This window comes from Crinia signifera, chromosome 2 (genome assembly GCF_055691185.1).
Source record: "Crinia signifera chromosome 2, ASM5569118v1, whole genome shotgun sequence".
Classification (NCBI taxonomy): Eukaryota; Metazoa; Chordata; class Amphibia; order Anura; family Myobatrachidae; genus Crinia; species Crinia signifera.
Window position 1 is genome coordinate 323,786,775 of NC_139218.1, and position 12,704 is coordinate 323,799,478.

Consider the following 12,704-nt stretch of genomic DNA (forward strand, 5'->3'; position numbering starts at 1 on the left):
GCGCCCGTACTGATTGGGCGTTCCGAATGCCTAGTGCATGACCGAGTGGTGTCCGCAAAGCAATACTTGCTTATGAAGACCGCATATTTCCTGCCTTTTTGTTCGTGTGCAGTCGGTGTGCTGTCCGAATGCACGCCTACCAGAATTAGTGCACTCCCTCGTGTACGCCCATGTTTACGCCCAGTTTAGCCCACTTTGAAACTACGCCCCTGTGTACTTCCGAATGACGCCCATATTACCCGAGTGAATGCGGTGCACATTTCTGTATTAGTGAGAACGAGTACGGAGACCTTGCGTGGCACATGCGCATAGCGTTGCCCACGCATGCGCAGATGGCTAAAAAACGCCATCCGAAAGAATTCGGAAAATTACGCATCGACCAGAATAAGGCCCTATATCAGATCCATCGTATTCTGTTCCCCATTTATTTAGAGAGATTGAGGAGTTTGGATGTGTATCAGGTTATAAAATAAATACACAAAAAACTGAGGTCCTTGATTTTTACATATAAAAGATTCTCTGGGGTAAACTACACCGGAACAGACAACACCCTTCCTATTTAGTGTCTATTACTAAAACCTATGGGCAACTCTATAATATTAACTATTACAGACCACTAGCTCAATTCCAGAAAGAACTTGGAGACTGGGGAGGTTACCACATATCTTTTGATAGGCCGCATCAATGCTAACAAAATTAACCTGTTACCCAGAATACTTTACTGGTTTCAAACACTGCCTGTCCGTGTGCCTCCCTGTGTATTTAAAATGCTTCAACAGAGTATTATGACATTTATTTGGGCCAGAAAGAAACCCAAAGGGGGGGGCGTTTGGTACTTTAGAAACACTCTTCCATGGGCGGTCTTGGGGTCCCAAACTTGAGGTTACCGTGAAGCTGGTTGGTGGGCAAATATTTCTTGGCCAATGAATATACCAAGAACCTCTATTATTGATTGAATTTGATTAATAATATGGAGTGTGCATCTGCACCACATGTCTTTCTTTGCAGAACTACAAGTCCCAGCATGATAGCACCTCATGTAAATCGGGTGTGCATTCTAAGATCCCCCCCCCTAAGCTAACATTGTGTACACCTGTACACCTGAAGGTTGGGACTCCTTCAACTTAGAGTAGCACCCCGCCCACCTGATCTGAACATTAGTTCACCAGTTTGGTCCCTGGTAGCCACAGACTGCAAACTGAGGGCACAATGAAGGTAAGACCTAAAAATTTACACTAATTGCTAGTCTTGGAGATGGATTTGGGGCGCGGCTCCCCTTGGGTTGGTGTAACTGAGTTGCTTTCGGGGTGGCACACCCTAACATTTATTTAGCACTATTTATTTTCACTAATATTATACTTCCTAGCACTACACTTTTTAACCTCTAGCTCCTGCTTCTTTCTTATTAACACACATTTATAGCTTAGTTTTTCACTTGTGTGCTGCCCTGGGGTGACTGGCTTATACTGGCCTTTTTGGGGTTCCGCGCCCCAGATTCTTAGTATTAGGGACCCACCAGAAATGAGGTTACCGTGAAGCTGGTTGGTGGGCAAATATTTCTTGGCCAATGAATATACCAAGAACCTCTATTATTGATTGAATTTGATTAATAATATGGAGTGTGCATCTGCACCACATGTCTTTCTTTGCAGAACTACAAGACCCAGCATGATAGCACCTCATGTAAATCGGGTGTGCATTCTAAGATCCCCCCCCCGGTCCCAAACTTCAAATCCTATTATATGTCAGCAAAGATAGCACAATGCTTACTTTGGAACAAACCTAGCTCAGAACGAATTTGGGTCGCTATAGAATCTCAGGCTCTCACGCTGTCATCTGTTTCCTCCTGGTTAGGGTTACCTAGGTCAGCTCGTCCTAGAATTGTTGCCAGTCATCTGATAATATCTCATGCTTTAGATGTTTGGGACATGGCCAATAGGTGGCATAACCTAGCCCCACACACGAGCCCTCTGATTCCACTCTGACAATCCATGCTTTCGTCCTGGGTGCTCTTCCGCTAACTTTGGTAGTTGGCGATAGTGGAATCTCTCTGCTTAATGAGATCAAACAAGATTCCTCCTTTCTGACTTCTGCAGATTTTCAGAAAAAATCATCATCAGTTAAATCACAACTTAGTGCTAGACCTCTATCCTCTATAGAAAATATGGTAGTTAATGTGGCTTCTACTAAGGGGCTTGTTTCCAGGCTATACTCCTTTTTACTGCCCCAATCTATAAATGTCAAAGACCCTCATGAAAAAGCATGGGAGTCGGACCTGGAGGACACATTTGATGATGAAGACTGGTCTGAAATCTAGGGGAATGTGGCTCTATCTGTGTTAGACTAAAGGAGAATACATACAAACTATTTTATAGTTGGAATTACGTCCCTGTCAGGCTTAATAAAGGGGAGACGTCAGCATTCATTTTATGTTGGAGCTGTGACAGAATGGATGGCACATTCCTACACATATGGTGGACCTGCCCTCTATTAATTGCCTTTTGGAAAGAATTTGCGGCTTTTGCCAACTCAATTTTTTCTATCCAAATCCCCTTTAAAGCCAAATTCTTCCTCCTCTCTATGAACATCCCCAAAGCCTCTAGATACCAGAACAAATTGTTCACCCATATGGCTCTTGCAGCTTGATGTAGCACAGCAGCTCGTTGGAGATCCTCTGAGCTCATAAAAAAAATACGAGATTATCTCTAAAATCTGGCACATCCATGTGATGGAATATATTACCAGTATATTAAAAAACTCCTCTGCCAAATTCCTCCTATTTTAAAGTCCCGCCTGCCTTTTCCTAGGAAAAATTACGATTACAATATCCTTTTCCCTATTTTACCTACACAAACTGAGTGGGCGGATCTGACCAGTTGGGCTATGCCCCCTCCCCTTACCCCTCTTTGCACTTTTCTTCTCTTCCTAGTGTTCAATGTTTAAAGACATTTTTGTATTTTTCTTAAGTTTCTAGTTTCTTAATATAATAAAACTAGATGACATCACAAAATGCTTTCTTCTGCGTAAGATAGCATTCAGGCTTTCATAATGATAAAGTAGTTAAGCATTGCAATATTTCTTCAGGTTTTTTATGCTGTTTTTTCTCTATGAGTTATCTTTATAAACATAAATATAAAGATTAAAACGCAGGCCTCTTTGTGTGGATACCTTCATATTTGTCATCTTTTCAATACAATTGGTCTATAAAACAAAAAGGGGGGGGGGGGGGAGGCGCTGCACACTACTGAAAATTATTAAGTGCCAGCTCACAGTTACTGTACATCTATACCCACTGTACAGTATAATTCCAGTGCCCCCTGCTGGATGAAGGAGAACACCGGGTACATTGACAGCATCCCAAAGCAGCTGATTGGTGGAAGCTTGCATGGGAAAGCCCATGCCTGTGCAATAAAGCTTATTCCAAATATGAATTACTTCATTATATAATATATGTTGGCTTCACTTCATTTTTCTTAAAATGGTAAAAGGCAGACAATTCACATGTGTGGGTTCAGGGTGTGCTTGCCATCCCTTTTGGGAACACATTGGACAGCCCTGGTTCTGTATGCAGTAAGCAGAAATAAGTGATCAATAAATATAAAACATCTGTGATGTCCAAACCTTCACTGTGTCCTCTGTTAATCATTAACTTTACAGAAACATTCAAACACTATATGGGCGCTGTAGCAAGCCTTCTAAATAGTGGACAAGATGCCCATAGCCACCAATCAGCTTACAGTGAGTATTTATCAAATATGTTCTATAAAATGATAGGAAGAAACGTATTTCTTACAGGCAACTTCAGGCGTGATACCTTACCCCAGTCATCCAAACTGCGGCCCTCCAGATATTTTGAAACTACACATCCCAGCATGCCTTGCCATAGTTTCAGCATTCCCTAATAGCAAAACTGTTGCATGGCATGATGGGACTTGTAGTTTCACAACAGCTGGAGGGCCATAGTTTGGACATGCCTGCCGGGTATTACCCCATGGTATTCCAAAAAACCCACAAGCCGTTATGTATCCATTTAAATGCTACTTCATAATACATTCAGTGACTATTACAATGCCTTCCTTCTACAACCCGAATGGTTATAGATAGCTATGATAAAGCATTCCTCACACAACAAATAGTTGTGCTTTAAATAAAAAAGACAACTGACATTTCTATCACTCATTGTTTTATTTATATCTTAGCTGCTAAAGGGCACAGTACAGCAACAACGTCAATCTCTAATATTTTTTTTTTGTTTGTTTTCCATTTATTAAAAACGAGATTGGTCCTAAAAATATAGAAAGGAATAAATTTAAATTCACAGAAAAAACTGTACATTTATCAAAAGTCACTATAACACAGTTTGGTTACATATATATAAAAAATAATATAAGAGAATGTGAGAGCTGGTGGGGGAGTCTTCTAGCCTGCCCAAGGCATGTTTGAGCTTCTGCACTAACCTAGAATCAGAAAGTAAATCTCAAAGATGCCAAAGGCACGAACAGAAAAACTTGCACTCATGCTCTCATTCAGTGTAGCAAAGACTAAACCTGTGTTTTTCCTGTCCTGTTTAATGTGGTTGAGGATATTTCTGAATAAATTTCATGGAAGTGACATATCTTTAATTTAAATAAAACAGTTTTTAAATAAACCCTTAATATGCTAAAAATTATTGTAACACACAGAACTGAAATGTTGAGGCCTTTACAAATAGGTTATTGTATGTAAGTGCCTAACAGACACTAAGCACTAAGTGGGTTGGTGGGATGTGAACTAACTGAAATAAACTTTTCCTTTTTTATACTGTGGCTGTTCATTTCGGGCTTTACACGCTGATAAATGAAAATTATTATGAAGGCGAATTATGATATAATGAAAGCTACAGGATGTGGCCAACTGTCCAAGTGTACCAGTCACTTGGCAACAGTGGAGGCATGAACCAGTATTATGATAACTGCAACTCATCAATTATCTAGGGACCAGTGACATCATTGAAGCACAAAGCCATGATGTCACTAATTTCTAGTAAATGGTTATGAATAGTGCTGTATATTAGAGTGGTTCATTTTAAGGTCACAATACCAGTATATGGAATGCAAGCTTCTGTCCCACCCAACTTCACTATGGTCATAGGTGGCATGGAATAAGTAAACCCAATGCATTGCGTCTCACAAAAGAAAATAAAAATCTTAAAAAGGCTCAATGCAGAAGTATACTGTATATGTAGGATAAAAGTGGCTCTACAAGAAAACTATGCAAATGGTAACATTAAATCCAAGAATCGGTGACTATTTACAGTGTGAGCTTCAAAATGGTTAAAATTGCCAATCAGAGCTTTATGTTATCCCAGTTAATTGCATTTGGGAATAAAATACACAAAGAAAACTTAAATTAACCTTACCCCAAAAGGAAGCTTAACCGACCCCAAGTGTTATTTGAGCATATATATTCACTCAACCAGTCTTGCATTCATTAATAGAATTCATAAAAAACCAGACAGAAACAGAATTGCCAACAATGCGTAAAGCAGTCCAGTCACCAGACCCTCTAGCACTATACATGGGCACTATGCAATAACAATAAAAAAAGGGTTCCCTGAATTCCCATTCCCCTGGGAGAGAACCTTTATTGAGTGTGCATCCTGGGGCCTCCAGAGGAAGTGAGGTCAGGAATGAGCACGATGGGCCAAATGTAATAGGGTGAGAGTTTCAGAAAGAGAAATTTTGGGAGAGTTTTCCCATGTTTTTTAAAGCGGCAATCAATTAAATGGCAAAATCAACCTGGTTTTGCAGTGTAATTGATTGCTGCTTTAAAAAACATGGGAAAACGCTCCCAAAATCTCTCACTTTCTGAAACTCTCACCCTATTACATTTGGTCCAGTCTATCAATCTGTACGAGTTGGCGCACAGCCAACTGCCTCTTTCTTTTCCCCAATCTTGGGTATTATGTAGTGCACAAGGAACTGTGCAGCAAGACCAGAGGCTTGGAAACCTGGCAACTGGCATACTTTACCAAGAAGATACAGTGCAGTTATTAAATCAAATAAATATCTATGCATCTTATAAACTCAATCTAAAGCCTGCTCTCTACCGAATACTAAAATAAAAACAACTCATCCAGAATAAAAAAATATATCATTTTGTTTTTCACTGCAGTGCCAGAATGCTTTTATATAATCACTCCGTCCTTGCCCAGTTCTGTCATTTATGCAGTACGCCAAATTGCCTGTACTGGAGCTCAGTTTCTATTCAAAACAAATTCAGTGTAAAGTCCTCGGGTTTATTGTTGTCTAATTCCTTGGGCTGAGTGCATAGGATACTGCGGTTTATTGCTTTACAATGCAACAAGCTTGCTGCAAATCTAATATTGCTGTAAATAAGAAGTGTCACCTGATGAGGAATCAGTATTATTACTCAGTGCTAAGACACAAGGCAGGGTGACAAAATGTCTCCGTATGGTATAACTGGTAGGATCACTGAATTATGAGGCTGGAGGGATGAAGACTTTGCTTTATAAAGGGTATTTCGCTCATGTCCGGTAAGGATTGCCTTTGTAAAGTGCAAATACAGATACATCAGAAGTGTCTGATGCCTGAATTGAAACTGCAGCTGCAACATGTGACTGTTCCTAAAGAGAATTATTTTATAGGCAGAACTAAGCACGGGAGAGGAATGGAAGTGCTGGCACCGCTTCTGTTATAATGGAGATCTAAGGAGACTGCTGTAGACTAGAACACAACTTTATGTTAATGGTAAATGCTTCCAAAAGCAAAAGGGACGAAATAATGTAAAATCCTTTCTCTTTACACTTAATGCTTGTTCCCACATCCACATTTACCATTAGTATGAGTACACATGCATAACAAACACGTCATTGCATTGGGGACTGAAGAAGCTGTAAGGATCAATGATCCCAACAGAAGCTAAAGAGAATACACAAACCAAACATAAGTATGTGCACACTAATCTGTATATTCCTCAATCCTACATTAGCTGTGTGATTCCTGTAAAATCCGCAGGGCGTGAGCAGAATATTAGCAGTTGGATCATATGTAACAGCAGATACCATTTGACAGCCAAAGGGTAATGTAACTGAAGGGTCGCGGAACCCTTTGAATAGAAGTCTATATGCTGGAGACCCTTAGCAGTAACAAGTCAATTGTTCTAGCACCTACTAATAGTCATTACAGGTTGGTTCTCAAAAGTTTTCCAAAAACACACACCTTTCAACAAACAATGAGAAGATATTAAATACCACAAGCAAATGGCCTGTACAACAGAGACAGTGATAAATAAATATACAATGTACAGAAAGGAGGAAGCCGCCTCAATTCTCCACCGCTTGGCCTACAGTCAAGTGATAATGAATAAATTGGTAGCAAACATCCTCGGGGAACCCTGTAGTGCTTATGGCCCATACAGACCAGAGGTACAATACTAGAATTTAGATGGTACCTTTTGGGAGGAGAAAATATAAAAGGTAAATAAGCCATTGGCATGGGGGGGGAGGTAGTGCCTAAGAACAGGGATACAAATAATGGTTTACACAACAAGTAATGGTAACCAATGAGCTCAGAGCACACAGGAATATTGTTCTGTCCAGGCTAGTGCCCAGATTACTGGCCGTATGACACCATACACATTGGAAGGTATGCTATCTATTCGACAACTCCTCTACGGACCTAACAAAAATGTACAAGTTCTCTATTGCTATTAAACATGTCCCACTGTTCAATATATCAACTTAAATTATAAGAACAGGAACGGAGTGAGCCAAGGTTACAACTGTGTAACGTGATGTCTTGTAGTACAAATGAAGTAGAATGTATATTATTCAGTAACTTTGTGCCCATTTGGTGTGTATGTATTCATTAACTTATACTTGTAAATATATGCATTTCATACATTATGCTCATAGCACACGTAGGAACACATGGAAATGTGCACATTTCAGTGATGTTCTGTAAGTTCAGTAGACGTACAGATGGACACTCACTAGCCGTGTCTGCATGACCGGAATTCCTATAGTCCTTGCATTCAGTTGGCTATGTATTGTGTAACACAGGTGTGAATGCTGGCTCGCACAGCCCGGCCACTTACACATACAGTAGAACTTAAGAGTGCCTTTGTCCCAATATTAGAGAACGCTACAGAGACATTGTAACTGGGAATGCAAGGGATCCAGACACACGGGGAAATGGGGAAGGAAGGGGGGGTCCTGGATAACCATAAATTAACCTCTTTGTTGCCATAATTTTCCCTCAAAGTGGAGTGCAGCACATTGAAAGATGAAGTGACAGCAAGAGAGATGAACCCGTTTTCAGTGAAGCAAAAATAATGTTAATTTAGGAAAACGATAAACTCCGGTCTCAAAATGTGTTGTTTTGACGTTCTTGATTAAACTCCTCCCATCGGCTTTCGAAGAACTTTTTCAGGACCAAGCCAGCCTTCCCTACTACAGAGTCATCCTCATTAAACAACTGGCAATTGCTAAACACAAGCTCGGCATCTTCTGCAAATTCTTCACAACTGGAATACCTACAAATGACAAGAAGGGAAATAGAATTGGTTATATATATGTGCTGGCTTAAGTGTTACATCAGAATTCGTATTTTCTGATTTGTCTCTCACATATAAAGCTCACAAATCTGTCAAAGTCCTGTGCATTAACCAGAACAGATTTTTTTTAAATTGCAAAAGTAGTACTTAGATGGTGGGAGGGTACTTATGGAGTCCACCGTGTACTGCATTGAGCAGTGTATAAGTGTTGACATAGAATTGGGGCCTCTGTCACTCACCATAAGTAACCCTTGTGGCTCTACTCTGCAGCACAAAAACAGCTGCTGATTGGAGGAGAAGGAATAGTGCTGGCTCCCCAGGAGCCAATGCACTTCATGTCTGTGCTCTATATTGTCTTATCTAGACAAATACTTGACAATTTGCAGTTCAATCTCAGAAGGGTGCACTACTTACCTTTCTCCAACCATTCAGCACTAAGGTAACAAACCACCTTCAGATTTAAGGCAAGTAAATATTTATATAACTGTCAATATATAGCCCATACTGACCCAGGACTTAATCTCTGGGTTTTACACATTATCATAAGACAAGCGGATATAAGGAAGGAACTACTTATTTGCAGCAAGAATATTTGTTTTCTAAAATCTACTTGCAGAAACATACCTTCCATTCAGCAACTTATTCCGCATGGTAGAAAAATCCATAGGGTTCCTGATTATTTTCCTGTAACCAGGAACAAGCCGCGGATTCACGGGTTCTAGAAAAGGCCATGCGTCGTCATGTGACTCCATCTCCATTAAGATGATTCTGGAATACAGGTGAAAGTTTGAGGATTTTCTTACTAAAAGTTACAAAGTTAAATTAATTAAAGAAAAAAAAAAAAAAAAAAGGCGTTCCTATAACTTAAATGTTGAACGGTTCTACAGAGGAAGTGGCTTATCAAAGTAATAGCCTCCATACAACACCAGCCGCAATGTCTGATTCCCCGACCTGACGGCAACACAATACTCATATACATATAAAGCCTTTCTGTACCATTTTACCGTATATACTCGAGTATAAGTCGACCCGAATATAAGCCGAGGCACCTAATTTTGCCACAAAAATATGGGAAAACTTATTGACTCGAGTATAAGCCTAGGGTGGAAAATGCACAGGGTCTAGGGGCACACTGACACACACACTGTACAGGGTCTAGGGCAGGGCTGGGCAATTGCGGCCCTCCAGATGTTGATGAACTACACATCCCAGCATGCCTTGCATCAGTTTCAGCATGGCCACATAGCAAAACTAATGCAAAGAATCCTGGGATGTGTAGTTCATCAACATCTGGAGGGCCGCAATTGCCCAGCCCTGGTCTAGGGGCACACTGACACACACACACTGTACAGAGTATAGAGGCACACTGTCACACAAACACTGTACAGGGTCTAGGGGCACACTGACACACACTGTACAGAGTATAGAGGCACACTGACACACACACGCTGTACAGGGTCTAGGGGCACACTGACACACACACACACACTGACACTAAGGGGAGGTTTAAGTTGTGGGACCCATGATAGAGGGGTTAACAGTGAGGAGAAAGTGATTGATCCAAAGATGGCTGCTGTCACTGTGAAGGAAGCAAGTCCTCCACAATGCCTCACCTCTCTCCAGTGCCCAGCAGCGTGTACAGGGATCCAGGCACCAGGTAAACCTTAGCAGGGTAGTCAGACCCTCAAGGCCCAGGGTCAGTAGGTGCAGCTCCGGCTGTAAAAGTCTGCGATTTTCGTCATGGCCGATTCCCGGCCTGGCTCTGAAATTTAGACTCCGGCTTACCAGTCATGGTAGGCCGCAAGCGGAAAAAAACTGTCCACCGGGTCCGCAATGCACAGCGCTATGCTCAGGGGACATCTGGCTATCCGATTGAGCAGGTACAGCGCAGTTAGAGGGGAATAGGGCTGTGGGAAGGAGCAATAGGCCTGGAACCACTTCCTCACAGTCTAATCTACAGTTACCGTATTCACCCTAGTATAAGCCGAGGAGGTGCTTTTTCAGCATAAAAAATGTGCTGAAAAAGTCGGCTTATACTCGAGTATATACGGTATCAATGTTCTCTCATTAACCAACTGATGATGCAGACAATACTGAATCATGAAAAATTAAATGAAGTCATCCGTCAATCACTTACTCGCAGAACGTTAGGTCAGGACACTGGCTCCTGGTGGTGATTCGCCGCCGCTTTGCAAGCGATATCTCCGACAGAGATTGCTGGCACACGGGCGTCGGTTCTTTCCGTCGTGACTGTTTTAAGGGACTGTCATCCTGATATCGCTGTACACTCTTTTTGGCTCGTCTTGAAGAGCCACTGGGTCTCAGGTACTCGCTTTCTCCTTGCTGCAAAGAACATAGATCACATAAGCTCCAACTTACAACCAGAACAGTGAGGAAGCAAAATAGGGTGTAAAGCATACTATGTAATCAATGAACACAGAAATGTCAGAAGAAAGTGGTTTCAGAATCTGTATAGCAAAGATGCAATAGGGGTCATTTAGGAAGACCAGTTTATATGTAGCAGTGGAGGAAAGTGCACTAAATTAACCCACTGTAATTAATTGGTAAGGGAAACGTCACTCAATTTGCTTCCTCTCAGGACTGAACCATATGTTGTGAGGACTAGGAAATACAGATATATATATATATATATATGCACGGCGCAGCATGGCGCTTCAGGCCATATCACAGCTACAATGAGCGTGGCTACATCTATAGATGTATATATATATATATTTTTCCTAGCACATAACTTCCAGTGCTAGTGAGATAAGGGTGCTATCACTCCAATTTGCCTGGTTTGATCATTTCCTGTCCGTTAAATGCTATATGATTTTTAGTTTTTGCTAAAATTATTTTATTTTGAGGTCCAAATCCCAAAACGTGTGCATGCATGTAATCAATATCGCACTGTACTGTGGAACAGAAGGTCACCTTTTCTTTACATTTTACATCTGATTTGCTTCGTAGAATAAGCGCAAAGTGCACAAGAGATATGGAGCTGCTACTCTAAGCGTACAGGGATTAGTCTTAAATGCGGACAAAGTCACAGATGAAGCACAAGTGTTAACTAGCCGCAGCTACTGCACTGTAGCTCTTCTTTCAGGTTCAGTCATATACTGATTAGTCTAAAGGTGCCCATACACACACCGCTTCCGGCGCCGCGATGTGTGCTTTGTGATGCGCACTCCCGCGGCATCTCATCGCGCAGTACAAAAAGTATGTGCTGCACACATACTTTTTGTACTTGCGATACGATGCAATGCTATTTTAGCCCAGAATGCACGCCAGGATCGGGATGTGTATGGGCAGCTTTAGCTAGCAATGTCATTTTGACACCCACCACCCCCCCCCCCCTATATTTATTTATACAAATATGATGCAAATTTTGAGCAAGGAAAACAGTCGCATGGAAGCTGGCATCTATAAGGTGTACACAAATGAAAAGGAGACTTTGGCTGTAGGGTGTTGTATCTAATAACAGTGGGTTAATATGTGTGCTGGTAGATTGCGTGATGGTTTTTCCAGTTGCCCATGTGTACTGAACGACTTCTCCTCCGTTTCATAATTCCTGGAAAGTTGTTTTGTGCTGTCGGATACATGATGGACTCCCCCAGATCAGTGCAAAGAGCGCAGAAGGCGAGCATGCTTCAGTTACGCTGAAACAGGCCATGAGAAACAAGCGTAGAGGCAAGCTCTTGAAAGTGATAGTGCTGCTCCAAGACAATGCTAGGCCACATGTGGCCAATAGGACCCTCGACCTACTGGCAACATTTCTGATGGGAGGTCCAGAGATTTCCTCCATACAGCCCCGATATCTCCCCGTGTGACTCCCATATCTTCGCCCCTTTAAAAAAAGACACTGAAAGGTCAACGGTTCACCTGTGACAAGAGCATGCAGGACACCGCGGAAAACTGGATCCGTCAGCAACCCAGGAGTTCTACACTGAAGCCATCCACTCCCTTCCTACGTGCTGGGATCAGTGCTTCAATGGCAATAGGGTGTAGTTGTAATGTGAAACATGAACTGTAATTAATTAAAATATTCTTTACATACAACCATAGTCTCCTTTTCATTTGGGCAAACCTTATGGAAAGGGGCTAATGGGCGTTACCTGAGCAACTGTGTATGAGGACACATCTGTAAA

The 12,704-nt window shown here is 41.6% G+C and overlaps 1 protein-coding gene across 4 annotated transcripts in view; it reads right to left on the reverse strand.

The window, feature by feature from the left end:
* Positions 1 to 7,507: 7,507 nt before the first annotated feature.
* BAZ2A (bromodomain adjacent to zinc finger domain 2A) overlaps positions 7,508 to 12,704 on the reverse strand; it is an 84,836-nt gene continuing 79,639 nt past the window's right edge. For all 4 annotated transcript variants that reach the window (XM_083169237.1, XM_083169238.1, XM_083169240.1 and 1 more), the window contains 3 exons: positions 10,694 to 10,899; positions 9,181 to 9,324; positions 7,508 to 8,535 (listed from right to left, as the gene is read on the reverse strand). In XM_083169237.1, coding sequence (XP_083025363.1) covers positions 8,367 to 8,535; positions 9,181 to 9,324; positions 10,694 to 10,899 — 519 coding nt within the window. In that variant the 3' untranslated portion in view covers positions 7,508 to 8,366. The remainder of the gene's footprint in view (positions 8,536 to 9,180; positions 9,325 to 10,693; positions 10,900 to 12,704) is intronic.